The 19,198-nt window shown below is 41.6% G+C and overlaps 1 protein-coding gene across 2 annotated transcripts in view; it reads left to right on the plus strand.

Moving 5' to 3' along the window:
* Nucleotides 1–19,198, plus strand: part of PLEKHG7 (pleckstrin homology and RhoGEF domain containing G7) — a 69,185-nt gene that overhangs the window by 16,061 nt on the left and 33,926 nt on the right. The window contains exons 1-5 of one of the 2 annotated variants that reach the window (XM_063694208.1): nucleotides 2,332–2,467; nucleotides 9,488–9,615; nucleotides 12,726–12,766; nucleotides 16,975–17,073; nucleotides 17,875–18,018. In XM_063694208.1, the coding sequence (XP_063550278.1) occupies nucleotides 2,418–2,467; nucleotides 9,488–9,615; nucleotides 12,726–12,766; nucleotides 16,975–17,073; nucleotides 17,875–18,018 (462 nt within the window). In that variant the 5' untranslated portion in view covers nucleotides 2,332–2,417. Of the gene's footprint in view, nucleotides 1–2,331; nucleotides 2,468–9,487; nucleotides 9,616–12,725; nucleotides 12,767–16,974; nucleotides 17,074–17,874; nucleotides 18,019–19,198 lie in introns of those variants that run through there. The other variant, XM_019039190.4, reaches the window with a different exon arrangement.

Raw genomic sequence — 19,198 nt, forward strand, 5'->3', positions numbered from 1 at the left:
TTCTCATTTGCATTTCCAACAAATGGAATACTTTGATAGAAAGTTGAATTGGAAACCATAGTCGAACATACAAAAGCGCATTCCCAACAATTTTTTGAAACTCATAATGAAAAAATATATCCCAGATTTAACCAAGAGAACTGTAGTTCAATAATTGGCAGTAGAGTTGTCATTTCTCTTTTGATTATTTTAAAAAGAGATTTTTAGAAAAAGTTTGTTACTGATGCTTAATTTGTTCTTCCTGTGTAATCAACCCATAGTTATAAGCAAGCATTCCAAATTGCACTATATTTCTTGCATAGGGTAAAACATTATGATTCTTAAAATGGAATGCCAACTTTTTCTAGTCACACAATTGCTGAAAAGCTGCCTGCTGAAAAAGACTACATTTACCATGAACTCTTACTACCAGACAAGGACTATAGTTTCTGATGAATAGGGCCTGATAAGGCTGCCTGATTAAAAAAACAAAAATCACTGGGCAACATTCGTAGCAAAGGAAAAGATAAGACTATGCTTTATCCAAGTTGTAGTGCCTTCAATAAGATTTTTATTCCTTTTAGACACACATATCACTAAAGGGCAGTTGTACTCCCCATATTCTCTAGCCTTTGTTATTATTTTTTCTTAAAATTTGCACCTGGGAATTAAAGGCTAGTAGTCCTTGGCTTAAGTCTGCTGCACAGAAGGAATCTTTTAAAAATGTAAGTGATCTATTAGTCATATTTCTAAAAGGGGAGCTTTGAATTAATCATCTTCAAACATTTCTGCCAAGATAAAGGTCACCACACAATTACTGTCCTCACCCACTGGCCACAGAAGGAGAGAAGGAGAATGATGCTCCTGGATCTCACACTAGAGCATGCAGGATGCAGGCAGCCTCACGTGGCACACTTGCTTTCCACATAAGGAAACGGTGGCCCGGGGAAGCGACAGGCCAAGGTCACAGTTGGGAATCTGGGTCCTAAGTTGGGTGCCCTTGCCACTCAATAGGACTGCCCCATATTCGTTTCCTGTGGCTGCTATGATAAATTACCATAAATCGGGTGACTTTAAAAAACAGAAATTTATCCTCTTTCCATTCTGGAAATCAGAAGTCTGAAATCACACTTTGGGCAGAGCCACACTTCCCCTGAAGGCTCTAGGGGAGGACTTTTGCTTGCTTTTTCATCCAGGCGTTCATTGGCTTGTGGCTGCCTCCCTTTAGTCTCTGCCTCTGTCCATCTTCACATACCCTTCTCTCTTCGCTGTGTTTCTTCTCTTAGTGTCTTTTTTTTTTCTTTTTTTTTGAGACGGAGTCTCACCCTGTCGCCCAGGCTGGAGTGTAGTGGCGTAATCTCAGCTCACTGCAACCTCTGCCTCTCAGATTCAAGCGATTCTCATGCCCCAGTCTCCTGAGTAGCTGGGACTACAGGCATGCGCCACCACATCGGGCTAATTTTTTGTATTTTTAGTAGAGACAGGGTCTCACCATCTTGGCCAGCTGGTCTCGAACTTCTGACTTCAGGTGATCCGCCCACCTTGGTCTCCCAAAGTACTAGGATTACAGGCATGAGCTACTGAGCCTGGACTCTTAAGTGTCTTTTATAAGGACATTTGTCGTTGGATTTAGGGCCCACTCAGACAATCCAGAATAATCTCATCTCTAGATCGTTGATTTAATCATATCTGCTAAGACCCTTTTTACAAATAAGGCCATATGCACATGTTCCAGGGGTTAGGATGTGGACATATCATTTTTGGGGGGCCACCATTCAAACCATTATACCCCATTCTTTTTCCTAAAGTAGTAGCCATCATCACATCATTTTAAAAATTTTGTTGTTCATTAAAATAGTTGGTAGTCTCTTTTTCTCTTCTTCCCATTTACAAGTCTTCTTGGAGTCAGACCTGCATATTTGAATTTCTAATTCTAGCTCTGTCATTCACTACAACATTGCGACCTTAGGTAAGTTCCTTATGCATCCCTCCAAGCCTTAGTTTCCTCTGGTCTAAAATAAGAACAGTAATATCCACTACATAGGGTGCTTGTGAAAATCAATATGATAATACATGTAAAGCACGTAACAAAGTGTCTAAGAAGAATCAGTTCTCAGTAAATGCCAGCTGATTTTAAATTAGAATAATATTCACCAAGATCAGTCTATTGCTTACAAAATGTAGACATTTGAGGTCTACTGGGGGACCCATTTCCGGCAGCCAGAGACATTTCTGGCACCAGCACGTGAGAGCTGCCTCATTGTTGAGTGCTGACACATGGGTGCACGGCCTGCTCAGCAGTGGGGTGGGGGGGAATTCCCGGGATGCTCTGAATTGTTGCTTTCTCAGCCCACACCATGGACCTTCAGATCTTCAGCAGAGCATAGAATAAGGAGACGTTCTGGTACCAGAAGGGAGACGAGATTATTCCAGCAGCCATGGGACTAGTCCCTTCGGATCTGACCAGCTTGGGGCAACGCAACTCAGGGTTAGTGAAAGAGTGGCTATATTGGGGTTTCTACATGGTGGGTAGGGGTGGGGAAAGCCAGTGGAAGGGTGTCCTGCTCTAGAGAGCTGCAAAGTCTGGGTCAGACACCCAGTTATACAACCTTCTGGGTTCCAAAGCTTGTCCTGAAGCAAAGAACCAGAATAGCCAAGCATAAAACCAAAAAAAAAAAAAAAGCATTTATCAAGGATATTTGTTTAGTTGTGTTTTTCTAAACAAATAAAGGGTGGCATGGAGTTATACTGTACTTACACGGTGACAATGGGTTGCCAGCCACACCCCAAATAGTTTGCATTTATTATTAGTTTATTCACCAGCTTAGTCCTCCTGTGAGGAAATCCAATCTCTAAAAATATTCTTCCCTGTCCTCTTCACACTGGGCACCCCTACCCCACACAGACACCACTTTGCTTAGGGGAGGGAGATAAGAATTCTGAATTCACTACAGTGATTGCTTCCAGTGGATGGTCAATCCAGAATTGGAGACAATCCTGCATGAATGCCACATTTATTAAAAAAAAAAAACCCTAATATTTAGAACAGCCAAAAGAAGATACCAGTTCGGATACACACTCCACCCACTGTGAGACCTAAATTCAGTCATGCTGAACTCATTACAGCTATTTGAGTTAATTTCATTCATCCAACGATCCGAGCAACCCCAGCTGACACAGACCCGGGTCTTTTCTAGAGTGCCCAGAAATCCAGTCCACTGCCAGGCATGGAATTGACATAGAGGCACATTTTCCGCACCAATCCATGTCTCTTCATGTTACTGGTGCAGATGTTCTGATTGCTTTTCTAGGTCTCTGCATGGCTGCAATGGTGGTTCTTGATATTTTTATTAACTCATGCTGTCTTTTGATGAACAAAATATATTTCATGCCACAGAAATTTTGTTATGCCCTTCCAGAGGCATATTCACCTTTCCAGAATTAGCATTGGTGGGTTTTGAACAGCAAGGCAAAAAGTCAAGGTCATGGATCAAGCCGTTCACAAGCCGGTTATCTTCTCCCTGCTCCCTATGTGCAAATTCAACTCCAAATTTGACCTTTGTGCTCCCAAATGGTTGCATGATGTCAGAAGGTATCCCAGATGAGCAAAATGGATGTGGGTAACGTAACCAACCACTTTTAACTGGGGGAGGGTGAGCACTCAAACTGTATTCTGCTTTTGTATATACATACAATTATTCATTTATGTTCCAGAACGGAAAAACAAATGCAATTGACGACTGTCAGTATTTCGATCTATAGGTCAACATGTCTATTTATTCAACAAGCTTATCTGAATACTCGTTCTATGTCAGATTCCATGCTAACAGATTAGATTCTGTGATATATAAGATCCAGTATGAACCTTCAATGTGTTTATTATAAAGAGACAAGGTAGGAGTAGGGAAGGGAAGGGAAGAGAGAGAATTGTCCCTCCCTGAGTGGGTCGGAAAAGATTTATGGAGGAGGAATGTCTAAGCTAGAATTTAAAGATGAATACAAGTTTTTCAGGCAGACAAAGTACAGCTAGGCAGGCAGATGGGAACTACCTGAGCCAAGGCATGGAGGCGTGAAGTGCACAGTGTGTTTAAAGAACAGTACACAGCTAGCTATTCTTGGAGTACACATTCTGCAGGAGTTTGTGTAGGGAAATGGCAATGATCAATCACTCTGAGTATATGTGGATTGGGTTATTGTTCCATTTACTTAACAAATGTTCACTGAGCCCTTACTAAACAGAGGAATTCAGACCAGGAGCTGGACCTTAGGGTGATAAGGAAAATAAGACGTGAATCTACAAAACATAAGATACTTTTCATGAGAGAAGATGGTTTCATTCATTCATATTCATCAGCAACAATGGATTAAGTTCTAAATTAGCACCTACCAACACAAATGATTATAAGACATGTTTTTTGTACTTAAAGAGTGTCAGTCTAATGGAAAAAACACATAAATAAAACATGATATTATAATATATTCAATAATCAGTCTAATAGCATTTATTGGCTGCTTACCAAGTTCTGGACACTGATCTAAGTGCTTTATATTGATTAATTTAGCCCATCCTCACACAATATTATTATTGTCTGCATTTCCCAAATGGCAAAGTAAGGACCGGAGAGGTTACTCAAGTTGTTCAACCAAGGGTCACACTGCTAAGATTAAAATCCACGAAATTTGACCCCACATCCTTAACCACCACTCCAGAGGACTATAGAAGCATGGAACAGAAACACATAAGCCATCCAAGAAGGGGTTGGGGAAGATGAATCCTTCCACCCCAATAGTAGTTACATGCTCTCTGAGGTCTCCAGAGAATAGAAAACCAGTTTATAGAATCTTGGGAAACTACCAAACTTAATGATACTAGAGTGTATAACATCTAGAGTTCAAGCTCACAATAGTCCATTTTTTCCCAAAAATTCCCCTAGATTACATTTCTCATTCAAATGATTGTGACTTTTTCAATCCCCGCCCTCTTTAAATGCTAAAATCTCATTATGTGCTTCTTAGATTTTTATCAAGAGACCTATATAGTTGATGGGGAAGCTTCTGACATTTCTCTTCAGGGTCTTCTTTTTCGGAGCACTCAGCATTTTATGTTATATAATACCTTCTGAAGACCATTATAAAACTTCCTGGCTGGATTTGTACACTGCTAATCCATTATGGGTCAATCCCAGTGTCCTGTATGCAATATGATGAAGGTAGAATTATGTTTCTCATTCAAATTATTTTAACTTTCTCAACTCCCACCTAATTCAGTTCCCTCCATCCTTATAACTATCATTGACATTGAGTTGGCAAACAAAAAAGGAAAGTTGTAAGAATTCACAGCCCTAATGATCTTCTTATAAAATCAAATCATAAAGTAGAGAAAAAGTCAAACAGGACCATAGAATGCTGAAAGATGGCCTCATCCTTGGAGGAGGAATCCAGGATGAGAGATCTGTGTCAGTAAGGATAGCATTTGCCTGGATGTCACAGAACCCAACTAGAATGACCTAAGCAAGGAAAGAGAGGGTTTTGGGTAACATAACCAGATCCCAGGCACCTGTTTTTCTATTTTGCTGTTGTCTTTGCAAGAGTTGTGGTATATGTTCAGGTTTCAAGATCTATTCCGAACAGCAAGAAGGCAAAGGACAAGGAGTAAACAGAAGAAGCTAGCTAAGTCTGTCCCCTTTGAAAAACTTTTTCCAGGATTCACATACTTGAGCCTGCATTTAAATCTCATCAGCCAGGTTTGGGTCACATGGCCTTCAGTAGCTGCAAGAGAGTCAGAGCAGGTCAGCCTATGACCTCAGCACATACCATCCCAGACAAAGCAGGGTTTTAATAGCAAGAAAAGGAAAGAGCATGCACATTGAGTTGGCACATTATCTATTATTACAATAACGGTGATGACTATGTTCTCCTAAAGTTTCCTAATTAAAAAAAAAAAATAGAAGAGCAGAGAAAAGGCAGGTGAAACAGATTACAAAATCCCAGGGAATATAGACAATTGACTAAAGCTGAGCCCAGTGTTACTTAAGTACTTGCCCCTTTGTGATTATCTCCTTAACAGAGATAATCCATGGGCCTGAATCTCATAGTATGACTAGGAGTTAGACAGACTTGGGGAAGGCACCTAGGGGATAAAACATTCCCAGCCAAAGCACCAAGCTGGGAAGCACCATTTTGTATGGAGAATTACAATGCATTCCTTATTTCCAGAGATCAAATTACAAAGTAAGGAATATCAGGCAGGTAAATGGAGCCAGATCATGGAAGGCTTGTGTTTGTGCTTTAAAAATGTGTTTATCTGGTATGAGAATCCTCTGAGGTGTCTTAAGCCAGGGAGGGGTGGTTCAGACTTAAATTTTAGATAACTCACCTTTAGTGACCATTATGGGATGGAATCAAGGAGATAAAAAGGAAGGCGGAGAAACAAGGTAAGAGGCGACCACGTTAATACAATTGGAAGATGTTGAGGCCCTGATCTGGTGGAGACATGGAGGAGTGCACAAATATGAAGAATTATTTCCTTTGAGTATCATGGAAGACTTCTTGGAGGAAGCAGCCTTTTATATCTGAAAATGAACTTTATTTTGTGTCTACAGTGTGTATCTGAACAGTCTGAGGCATCCTTGCTTCATATATTTTGTAAAAAATTATGGGATATAAGTTAACCACTAATTATAAATTCCTAAACAACTTGTTCTACTATTCATAAGTAAAATGATTTGAAAAAAATTTTGGCAAAGGCTAAAAATGTGAAATAATACTCAAAACCTAAAAGTAGGAAAAGCCTATATCAAGTTACTTATAACCTCAAAAGTAATTGTTCTCTAGTTGTGGTGAGTATCCAGGGAGCAGGGTGAAAATACAGATACAGAGGCCCACTTCAGGTCTACTAAATCAGAATCTCCACGGTGGGACTTGGGGATGGGTATTTATAATTAATTCCATGGGATATGCTAATATACACCGGTTTTCATCAGCAGCATGATGAACCTAATAGGGCATGATACACTCCACCATTACACATATTGACAAGAAAGAGGGCATGGGATCCGAGAATGTGCAATTAAGAGGCAAGAGACAAAAGTGCAAGCAGAAAGGCTGTCACTCATATAGAACGTCAGAACCATGGAACTTGGCTGCAGAGCCTGGTAGGACTTGAGCAGCAGCTAGGTAGGAAAATGGAAAGAGCAGAGGAAGGACTGGGATAGGGAGACTAACAGGGATCCAAGCACAGCCACTTTGGGGGTGGGAGAGTGCTAGATGGCAATAGACAAAATCACAATATCCAAAAGGGTGCGACAAACCTGGGCTCTCAACTTTCCAGGCAATTCATAGCTATGCTTTCGTTGGTAAATCAAGACAAATTTCTTTCTATGTAAAGTATATATGCTAACTATTTGTTGGTGAAAATATAGAGATTACATTGGTCAGTAAACAGAAGAAATTGCATCTCTGTCCCTTAGAACAGACCAAAGGAATATCTGAACAATTCTGATGAGAAAACTGTGAGTCCCTACAGTTCCATGTTATTAGGCAGGTCCCCAGCATGACAGACCCCTTACCAGCCTGACCAATTTTGCTCCTTAGGGATCACTGAGCAAATACCTGGTGGCTTTGGCACTGTTCCCTACTGTGTCTGTGACATCACCCATTTATTTTGTGAACATCCTACAGACACATTTCATGAAATGGGCCAAGGGAAAGAAGAAGGTAGGAGAAAGGAGAAGGGCAGAGGAAAGGAGAAGGTAGATAGTCCTGTGTGATGAACTTTTCTAACAATATTTCTCATTTTTCTCTGGGAAAAATAAAAGTAGCTGACTTTAAACAACCAGCTTCGGATCATCGGGGAACCATGATCACCCCCATGGATCCTGCTGCCTTCTGAGGCAGTATGCATAATTTGCAAAGACTTCTGTGTTTGAGGTCTTTTTCCTAGTATCCTGAGTCAGAACAAGCAGGGTGCATTTGCGTTGACATGTCTACGTGAGCTCTTCTGCTTTGGATTAGTCAAAACCATAAACAGCAAGTAAGGCTGGAAGAGGTGGTGAGTAGATGTATGGGGCGTTTGTGTCATCACAGCCCTCCCCTGCCTCCCAGTCCTTCCTAACAGAGTGGCAGCAGGCAGCTCGCAGCCATTCTGCATGACCAGAGGTGGTCTGAACCATGAACCTGCCTAATTCAGCTCTAAGATCTCTCCTTGCATCTTTTTAAAAACATTTTAATTCAGAGAGTACATGTGCATATTTGTTCCACGGGTATATTGCATCATGGAGGAGATCAGACTTCTAGTGTACCCATAACCCAAATACTGAATGTTGTACCCAATAGTTAATTTTGCAACACTTACTTCCCTCCCACCTCACCCCTCCCCACTTTTGGAGTCTATTGTTTCCATCTTTATGTCTATGGGTACCCATTGTATAGTGCCCACTTATACGCGAGAGCATGTGATATTTGATTTTCTGCATCTGGATTAGTTTACTTAGGATAATGGCCTCCAGCTCCATCCATGTTGCTGAAAAGAAAATAATTTCATGTTTGTTTTTTTTTCCAGACAGAGTTTCGCTCTTGTTGCCCAGGCTGGAGTGCAATGGCATGATCTTGGCTCACTGCAACCTCCACCTCCAGGTTCAAGCGATTCTCCTGCCTCAGCCTCCCAAGTGGATGGGATTACAGGCATGCGCCACCATGCCCAGCTAATTTTGTATTTTTTTTAGTGGAGACGGGGTTTCACCATGTTGGTCAGGCTAGTCTTGAACTACTGACCTCAGATGATACGCTCACCTCGGCCTCCCAAAGTGCTGGGATTATAGGCATGAGCCACTGCGCCTGGCCAGTTTCATGCTTTTTTATGGCTGCATGGTATTCTATGGTGTGTGTGTGTGTGTGTGTGTATATATATATATACACACACCACATTCCACGGTGTATATATAAATATATATACATACCACATTCCATGGTGTATATATAAATATATATACACACCACATGCCATGGTGTATATATAAATATATGTATATACCACATCCCATGGTGTATATATAAATATATATATACACCACATTCCATGGTGTGTGTATGTGTACACATACCACATTCCATGGTGTTTATATGTGTGTGTATATACCACATTTTCTTTATCTAATCAACCATTGATAGACACTTAGGTCAGTTTCATGACTTTGCTATGGTGAATAGTGCTGCAATAAACATATGTGTACAGGTGTCTTTTTTATATTATGATTTCTTTTCCTTTGGGTAGACAGTCAGTAGTGGGATTGCTGGGTTGAATGGTAGTGCTATTTTTAGTTCTTTGAAATATCTCCATACTGTTTTCCATTGAGGTTGAACTAATTCACATTCCCACCAATGGACTATAAGCATCCCTTTCTCCACAACCACGCCAACATCTGTTGTTTTTTTACTTTTTAAAGATAGCCATTCTGAGTGGTCTAAGATGATATTTTGGTGTGGTTTTCCTTTTATCTCTTGAGCACAGGTTCTACGAGCACAGGCGGAGTTCTGTGGTGCTGAACTTACCTGGACTTGAGGTGTTCCCCGGGGACCTTCTGGTGTCAGATGGAGCTGCTGATTACCTATGCCATCCACTTCTGCTGCTGAATTCAGGTTCTGTTCATTCAGTATACTTTCATTCCATGCCCACTGTGGAACAGATATTGCCATAACCAGGGGGAATTTTCAAAATATTGAATAATTAGTAGAATATATGCACTGACCAGTTACAATCAGCCTCGCCAATTACAACAGGCACCAGCTGTTACTGGAATTACGGGAACCAGCTGAGTACCAGTCTTGATATTGGGCATTCCATTTACAGAGATGAATAAGGTATGGTTCTTCCCTTAAAATGTCTTCTGGCCAAATGTCTTATCCCAGGCCCAAGACCTGAGACAGGTGCAGCATCCTAGATCAGAGTGCCCTCTCTAGGCTGATGAGTAGCTTCCCCATTATTGCTGTCATGTTCATCTCCCACCCCACTCCTGGGCTTCAGCCTCACACTGATATCTTCCAACCAGGGTGGTACCATGGGGAGGCAGAGGTGCCGGTGGCAGATGAGTGTCTGATAGAGAGGCAGCTTTAGGGATAAAGCGTCTGCATCTTCATCTCATTTGTGAAATAAAAGAACAATTAGGGTCTTCAGGGTGTTTTCTTCAAGATTCTGGGGATAGGTAAATCAAAGCCTTTGAGAGCTAAGAGGAGACTTAAGGATTATCCATGCTGGTGGTTTTTAAACTGATTTAGTTCTTAGCAGAGTCCTTTTTACAAAAGAATCCTTGCTTGGAAATCCAATGTATGAAACAAATCCAGGTGAACTTGCAATGCTTGCAGCTGAGATGAGCCCCAAAGACTCACCTCCAAGGCATCCCCAGGAGCCTCCGACACCCAACAAAACAGTTTAAAAACCACCAGGGTCATCCCTCATTCACAAATGTGTGAGTGAGACCCAGAAAGGAGAAGTGGCCTAGTCATGGGGTCAGCTGGTTTGTGCAGAGAAATGGAATCAAGGCTCTTGACTGTGAGTCCAGTGCCCTCTCTACCAGTCTGCATCTGTTATCATCTGTCATCTATTGTATGGGCAGCTGCAGTCTCCTGTACGTGGAGCCCAGGACCGCCAGTGAATAAATCATAACTAACATGTTTATAGCTCTTTATTTTTACAGACCCTTTCTACTTACTGTCTTATATGATACAGTAATCCAAGTGAACAAACCAAGAGGGATTAAGTGATCTGCTTGAGGACATGCCCCCAGAAATCTGAGCTAGTTCTAAACACAATGTGGCCTTAACAGAGGTTAGTACATTTTAAGAGGCTTTAGAATGCTGTCAATTAGTTAACAACTAGAACAGTGGTTCTCAAAGGCTGTCCCGAACCAGCAGCTTTGCCATCACCTGAGAAGTTGTTAGAAATGCAGATTCCAGGCTGCCCACCCCCGAGAACTTCTGAATCAGAAACTCTGGGGGTGGTGTCCAGCAGTCTGTTAGTCCGTTTTGTTTGTTGTGGTGGTGGTGGTGGTGGTGGTTGTTTGAGACAGAGTCTCACTCTGTGGCCACCACCACGCCTGGCTAATTTTTTTGTACTTTTAGTAGAGACGAGGTTTCAACATATTGGTCAGGGTGGTCTCGAACTCCTGACCTTAGGTAATCCACCTGCCTTGGCTTCCCAAGATGCTGGGATTATAGGCGCAAGCCACTGTGCCCAGCCAGCAGTCTTTTTTAACAAGTTCTGCAGGTGATTTTGATGCCAGCTACAGTTTGAGAACCACATGCTAAGGAACAAGTTCATCGCTGCTTCTACATCTCACTAGCTGTTATTTTTGTGTGTGCCTAGCATCATGGTAGATACCACACAGCAAAAGATAAGCAGCCTCCTCCCTATACCCCTCTGCCCTCTTCTCAGGAGTTTAGAATAGAGGCCTCATGTTCCCAAGTCATGGTCTAAAGCAGTGCTGCTCACGCTTTGCTGTGCATGTGAGTCACCTGCAGATATAGTTGAAGTAAAGATTCTGGCTTAGCAAAATTGTATATTTAAGGCAGATAATGAAAGACTGTGGATTCAATAAGGACTCATGAATCTTCTGAATATTTACAAAGCTTTCCCAAGGCTCCAAAGCTAGAAAAGCACAGGAGAGAAATTGGCCAAGGATCAGGGACCCCAATTATTGCAGTTCAAATTGGATGTAATAATTTACTGGCAGGCATGTGAAATCTAAGTGTGGTGAAGCTGATTTGTGCCTAAGGGAGAGTCCACCTAATCTCCCTTTAATAAAGATCGATAAGGTGCTCAAAATGAATGAGAGGATAATCTGTTGGGCAGGTGCCTCCCAAGGTCACAGTGGGAAGGTGCCTTAAGCACATCCTTTGCAGTAAATGCTGCTCAGTTCATTGCTTCCCTTTGATTGAATTATTATGCACACTCTCCTGGGGGATCTGATAGAGAGAGAGATGGACGTATAAGACATCCATTTTGTATGCTGAATGGTCAGAACGTGCCACCCACACCTAAGAGACAATTTTCAGCTTTGGCTAGGTAGCATTACAACTTTATGCAAACAGCATAAAATTCAAAAGGCTAGAATCCAATCGAATCTCTTTCCTTCCTGGTCTTCCAAAGAATGAGGGATTGAATAATGGCTTCCTTCTCAAGTCAAAGCAACTCCTAGATGATGGCCAGTAGCAAGAAGCCCCGACATGGGTGATGTTTTAATGTTCCCTATTTTGGGAGTCTTCATTTAACCACATCTGGGAATTATGAGTGAATGCAGTTTCCAAGTCTCCCATTTGCTCAGGCTATTGAAGTTTGCGTGTGATGGGGGGGTTCTGGAAAGACGGTGTGAAAATGAAGGGCCTGTCCTTTTAGCCCCAAAGTGCTTTGGCTCCCTGTCTTAAATAAATTACTCAACATCTTCAGTACAGTTTATAGATTTCCCTTCAAGCAATGAGGAAAAAGAGTTTAAATAATACACCAGTAAAGAAACAGGACAGTACCACCTTAAGGCAGCAACAGAACACCAATTTTTAGGTTGCAACATTGTTTCATTCACTTGTCTGCAAAAATATAAATATTCATTTTGTGCATTCTCAAGAGAAAGAGAATTAAAGCAGGATGAATTCTGTTTGGCTAATTTTCAAAAAGCAGGTTTTGCAAAGCACTACGATGATCTGTCACTAGTTACTCTAAGTACTCATAATAATATATTGTCTTTAATTTCACCCAGAATCCAAAAAGCCAAGATGGCCTTTCTCCAAAAGAGGAGTGGTAAGTGTTGCAAATTGCCATTTTTGTTTTAATTAAGCTTCCTGTAGCTAAGAAAGTAAGAAATGGCTGAAGAGTCTCTTCATTCTGCTTTATCTTTGTATAAAGGCAGATGGCACGTGAAATATAAATGGTATCATCACATCCGTAGTATTGGCTACGGAACATGCCAAGTGGTGCCAATTTGTGCAGCGAAACAGTGCTAATTGCCAGTGGTTAATTAGCTCTGCAAAAAAACACAAAGCAATCCTAATATAGTGATGCTTTACAGCACTAAATTTATAACTTGCTGCTTAGAAAGCAGCTCACTCGATGAAGCAAACTTGCACAAATGTATGCCCCAGTTTGCAGTTAGTGTCATGTATATTGGGAACATTGAAAAATGAATGAGATCTTACAGAAACAGATTCTGCAAATACACTCCTATTTCTGGGAAAGCCAATTGGATTAATCCTAGTGGGTTTAAATTCATTCTTGGCTCCATCAATAATTGACGAGTTATCCATCTCAATCAGCGGTCCCTGAGACTTTACTGCCTAGGACAAGGGTGGCCACAGTCAAGCCGTTCCTTCTGGCATGCTGTGGGAAGAGGGAGGGAATGTTCATGATGACAACCTGACTCCTGTTTTCTAGGGGGAGAAAAGGGACTGATTTGTGTTCTCCCAGCATTACTAGTTGCATTACTTACACACCACGACCAGCAGCAGCAGCGGGGCCTTATGGACTGTTACTATGCCTCATTCTGTTAAAAATCTGCCCACATGGCCTTGCCAATCAGTTTGGCATCAGTTGCTGACATCTGCAGTGGTTCTATGGACACACACACCTTGCTATTTTTTAAGTCCCATCGCTAAATAAAAAGCCCTCTGAAGTTCCAATTCTAGCTGCTTCCCTTACTGCCCTATGACCTTGGCCAAATGGATTACTCTCCCTCAGCTCAGATCTTCCCTATAAAAGGCAGAAGACCAGTGCCAGCCTCACAGGGTGATTGTAACGAATGCCTTATAATGCAAGTGGAGCCTACCCCAGAGCTGAGCACACACAGACGCTCAGTCAATCTTGGCCGTATCACTAGTAGTAGTATCTTTAATTAGGGTTTGGAAAACAACTTATTCTCATAGCCAAGTGTATGATTGACTTTCACTTTTTTTCCCAAAAATAAAACGTTTATATGGAACATACTGTAAACATTATGAGCTGCAAATCTTAAATTGTTAGTAAAATGGTAACACCATTGCCACCAGGGCTGTTGCTCATCAGTCATTTAGAGACGTGCTTTGTCTGTTTTTCTGACAGGTCTGAGACAAGGCTTATGATGCAGCCCCTCCTGAGCTCTTTCTTCAAATAAACAGAGGCACAGCTGGTCACCAATCACATCTGAGGTCTCAGGAGAAGGGGCATCTCCCCCGCAGCCCGCCCGAGGGCTTATCTAGGACAGGGAAGCTCTGAGGGCTGCCTGAGAGATAGAATATGCTTTCAGAAGGGAAGAACTTGGCCAAGGAAGGGACACTCCTACAAGTTGTTGGGATTGATCCATTCTTTTCCCCATAAAGAAGCAACTTGTTCTACACACATGTGTTGAGCAACTGGGCCAAGTACTGGGACAGATATCTAAGATGCCAAGATGTCCATCATCAGCTCACAATTGAGAAGATGGGACTGACAAGTAAACTGTGGGTGGTGGAGGAAAACATGCTAAATGGTTGGCACTATGTTGGAGGGAGGGAAGCAATGAGGGAGATACACAGAGGAAGAATAATTAGTGGACGTTTTCAGCAAATGTTTTCAGCAATGAAGAGAAAGTCATTTCTAGAAGCTTCACTTTCACAAGAACACAATATCTTGTTTTCTTAAAATTAACGTCTTCTTCTTTCCTTTATCCTCTTAGCCTTATTTATCATGTAATTCATATCTCTATAAATGGTAATCCACATCAATATAACAAACATACTTCTATGTTGTGATGTGCTTTTCCAATCTATTACAGATTTTTCTTTTTCCTCCTTTTTTCCTTCCTTTCCTCCTTCCTTTCTTCCCTTCCTCCTTCCTTTCTTCCCAACCATCAATATAATGTTAGTAATAAAAGCTAACACCTCTATAACATTTAGCATATTACCAGGTACTGTTACTGTTTGCATGTATTCTTGTTTATGCATGTCAGTTAACACATGTGAACTCATAAATTCTACAACAATCCAACAAGGTAGGTAACATTATTACTTCTCATTTTGAAAATGGGGAAATGGATTCAGAGAGTTTGACTAGTTTGCCTGAGGACACACAGCTCATAAGCTATGGAGCATCCAGCAGTTCCAGGCAGTCTGGCTTTGAGTCTGTTCTACCCCTGATGTGGCCCTGTTCCTTCAACTGTAGGAGTCCCCATCACCAGACCTGGAAACTCCTCCCTCCATTCTCTCATTAGAGCTCTCCATAGATCTTGCCTTTCCTCATTGATTTGTCAACCACTCCAAAAATTTATATATTCAGTCTTAACCTTCAGTTTTGCTCCAGTTCCATGTCACCAGTGACTACTGTACATCTTCATGCCACCTACCTCTTAGTTACTAAGTTTGAGACTCCAGAATTAACCTTGGCTTCTCGATTTCTTTACCCTGTGTATCCTCTCTCGTAACCTTCAAATGCTTCTCATTGCCTCTCCTAACCACTGCCACCACAATGGAGGCAAGAAGGTACTAAATGGGTGTGTCGTTTTCAAGAGTTAATGTGACCACTGGGAGAATGGTCTCCTCTCCCCTCACTGGAATACCCACCCAGCCATTTGGCCAGGAGGTTGGTCAAACCCATAGAAAGCCACGGTGGGTGCCCTTCAAAACACGGGGTTGGCACTCACTTTCCCACAACTCCAATGCTGCTTCCATTGTCTCAGCCTCTTTCTTTTCCAACTGGCTGCTGATTTTTTATTTCCACAACATGCAGTTGCTATGGTTTCAGACATCAACAAAAGGCATATGTCCCAATTGCAGTAGGAGGTCTTTAACTGGTTCCAAGATTCCTTTGCTGCTGTGGAGGCTAATGAGTCTACAATAGGTTTCCTCTTTCAGTACCATAACCCTACCAGAGAAACCAGCCACAGCCCATTAGCACATTCTGAAACTATGACACGGTCTCCTTTCAGCACGCAGGGAGCCCCCTACCTGCAACAGCGGATAACCTGTGCCTTCTCTTGCTCATGAAAAAAACATTGATTAACTTTCACAAAACTGTTTAGATCCATGCCAATATCGTGCACTCTGAGGCAATAGAAGAAGTTGAAAAATTGTGATAAACATTCATTTGAAATGCAGCCAAGCTGACTTTTAAAAGCCTTGCACATTGTTATTTGATAGTGTCTTCCTGCTTTGGTTGGTAAAATGAACTCTTTAAGTGGGCAATTCATGATGTCGCAATAGAATAGCGAATGAACCAAAAAGAAAATGTTCACAATATAAGTTTAAAAAGCAGTTGCAAAAGGATGTGTAAATATGGTACATTATACCATTTAAAAATTAATTATGAATATGATCAGAATACGATATTTCCAATGGGTATATAAGGGTGAAGACACATTTCATGCTTTTTTTTGTTTTTTTTCTCAAGTTTTCTACAATAAACATATATTATCTTAGAAATCAGATTTTTTAAACAAATATTATTAAGAAAAAATGACTATAACAAAAATAAGTGGGTGATTCCATTCTAAGGAAAATAGAGTTTCCAGCATATTCTGGTATTCTGTAGCAGAGAATTATTGTTTGGGGCAACTCGCTTGAACACTGGGCTTTATTTTGTCATCTGCTAAATTAAGGGTTGAACCGGTATGTCTGAGGTACCTTCTGATGTTAATTAAATCTTAGGGTCCAGAGTTTGGAAAAGTTAAAACTGTGAAGGCTATGTCACCCCAATGGGTAGGCATGATAAGACTGTTTGCTATATGACCATTCTGTGCCTAGGATTTTTTTTTTTTTAATTTGTAAAATGAGAGGTTTGGACAAGGTAGTCTCACGGGCCTGTATCCCCCAGGTCTGACATTCTGTGGTTCTGCAGGCTCCTACTAGAGCTCAGAAATGGCTTTGGAACTGTTAGTGGCTTAAAGACAAAATATGCCATCTCTTATCATGAACGTTAGGGAATGAACGAAAGATGCCAAGGCTACCGAAGTCATGTCATTAAAGAATCAATGTTTGAAAATCCTGTTTCTAACCATCTTTAAGCAGGGCAAAGACAAACACAAGCACATATCCGATCTGGAAAACTGCCTGTCCTCTGTGAAAATTACCAGCTTCAGGGGCTATGACTTCTACGGTCTTAAGGTATCTTTCAAAATGTTAACTATGGGGTATGACTTTTTCTTTTCGTTTTTTGGTGGGGTGGGGAAGGTCGGGTCAGTATTTTAAGCTGCCAGATTACTGCCTTGTTTATAGTAAGAGCAAAATGCAAGAGAGGAACCCAGGGCTGAGCAGGGCCTGCTCTCCTCAAACACACTGAAAGCTGGGGAAAGTCGTTTTATATTAAATAAGGTAATGAATGTGAGAGCACTTCATAGGCCAGGAAGCCTCTACAAATGTTAAAAGTGGGTGTTACTACTCTTCGTCTCTCTGGGCCTGGATTTCCTCATTAGAAACGTTAAGTTGTTTTTGATAAGACAATTTCTAAAGGTCTCTTTGCGCTCTAAAGCTCTCACTTCATGCTTCTTCAGTAGTTAATTTCAACAAGTTTTGCCAACGGAACCTGGAATCAGACTTCCCAGTCCTGGGTTTAGGGTTCTTTGAGTTTTTTTTGTCAATAAACTGAAAAAGACTCATGATATTCTCAAGCATAATTCAAAACATCATCAATCTGAATTGATTTGAATCTTAAACTAGAAATAATGCACATTGTGCATTTCATGCTGCATATTAGGAGGAATTGGCATCCCGGAGCCCCACAGAGAGAAGCTGTGGCTTGGGTCACTTGGGGAGTCACTGTCAAGAGGGATGCCCAGGGCCTGAAGCAGGAAATCATGATTTCGGGGGTTGCTTGGTCCTTTGGAACTGCAAGCCAAAGCAAATTGACCAACAGGTCAATCCACTGAGGTGGAAATGTTTTGTTCTCTCTTTTTTCCTCATGTACAGGATAAGACCTGGGATGAAGTCTTGGAAACACATCACAAACTCCCGACCGATCAATTAGACTTGAAAAAGCAGCAAGAAGCCGTGTGGGAACTTTTCACAAGTGAATGCACCTATTTTTTGGACCATTTATTAGTTCTTAAGATGGTAATGCCAGGCTTAATTTTTGTAGTAGATGGAAAATATTAATTTGTTTTTTTGGGCACTTGTTTTCCTCTTCTGAAAGAAATAAAGAAAAGAAAGAGAAAAGAAAGAAAGAGAAAGAGAGAGAAAGAGAAAGAAAGGAAGGAAGGAAAGGAAGGAAGGAAGACAAGAAAAGAAAAGATGGAGAGAAAGAGAAGAAGAGGGAGGGAAGGAAGGAGGGAGGAAGGAAGGGAGGGAGGGAGGGAGGGAGGGAGGAAGGGAGGGAGGGAGGGAGGAAGGAAGGAAGGTAGGAAGGAAAGGAAAGAGAGAGGGAACGGGAGGCCAGGTGAGGCTTTTTTCTCCCTCTTTCAGGGGATCGTGAAAATTTTTATTTGCCATTTATTTTTGTTTACCTATTACTCTACTGTCTCTTTATACTTTAACATTGGATGAGATCGTCTAAGTGAACTAGTCCAGTGTCCCATCCGATGTTGAATGAATCTCTTCTGCCTTGTCTCACCAGTTTGCACACTCCTGAGCCAGGGAGCTCACACCCTTCTCAGGCAGTCCATTGCATCTTTGCTCGGCTTCCTCTCTTGGAGCTCTTGCTCCCTCGTGAGCAGTACCAGGTGAATGCTTTTTATCAGCTGCAGGGCCACCATTGCAGATATAGGGGGCTACCACCCACATGCAATTTAGTACTGTTGAATTACATGGTATATTCATGATGTCTTTTATGTAAATAGCACCCCTATGGTTGCAGCCATGCTCTGGTGAGGCTCAGAACACAGAAATTTTTCTAGAAGAACAATAGAGCAAGGAAGACAACCATAGAGCAGCTTCCTCCCAGGACCACAGGGGAGGATGGGCCACACAGCTCCCAAGGTTGCCTCTGCCCACCGCACTTTTGCATCCTGGTGACTGTCTTACACAGCCAAGAGGCACTGTGCTGGCAGACCTGAGTTCAAGCCCTGGCTCTCCCTCTGATTTGCCTTGTGACCTTAGGAAAGTCTAGTCCTTCATACCCTAAACCAGGGATTGACAAATCTTTTCTGCAGAGGTGCAGACAGTAAATATTTTGGGCTTTTCAGGTTATATAGTTTTTGTTGCAACCACTTAACTCTGCCATTGCAGTACAAAAGCAGCCTAAAGGAATGTGCATGACTATCACCCAGAAAACATCATTTACAAAAACAGGTGGCAG

This window comes from Gorilla gorilla, chromosome 10, assembly GCF_029281585.2.
Source record: "Gorilla gorilla gorilla isolate KB3781 chromosome 10, NHGRI_mGorGor1-v2.1_pri, whole genome shotgun sequence".
NCBI lineage: Eukaryota > Metazoa > Chordata > Mammalia > Primates > Hominidae > Gorilla > Gorilla gorilla.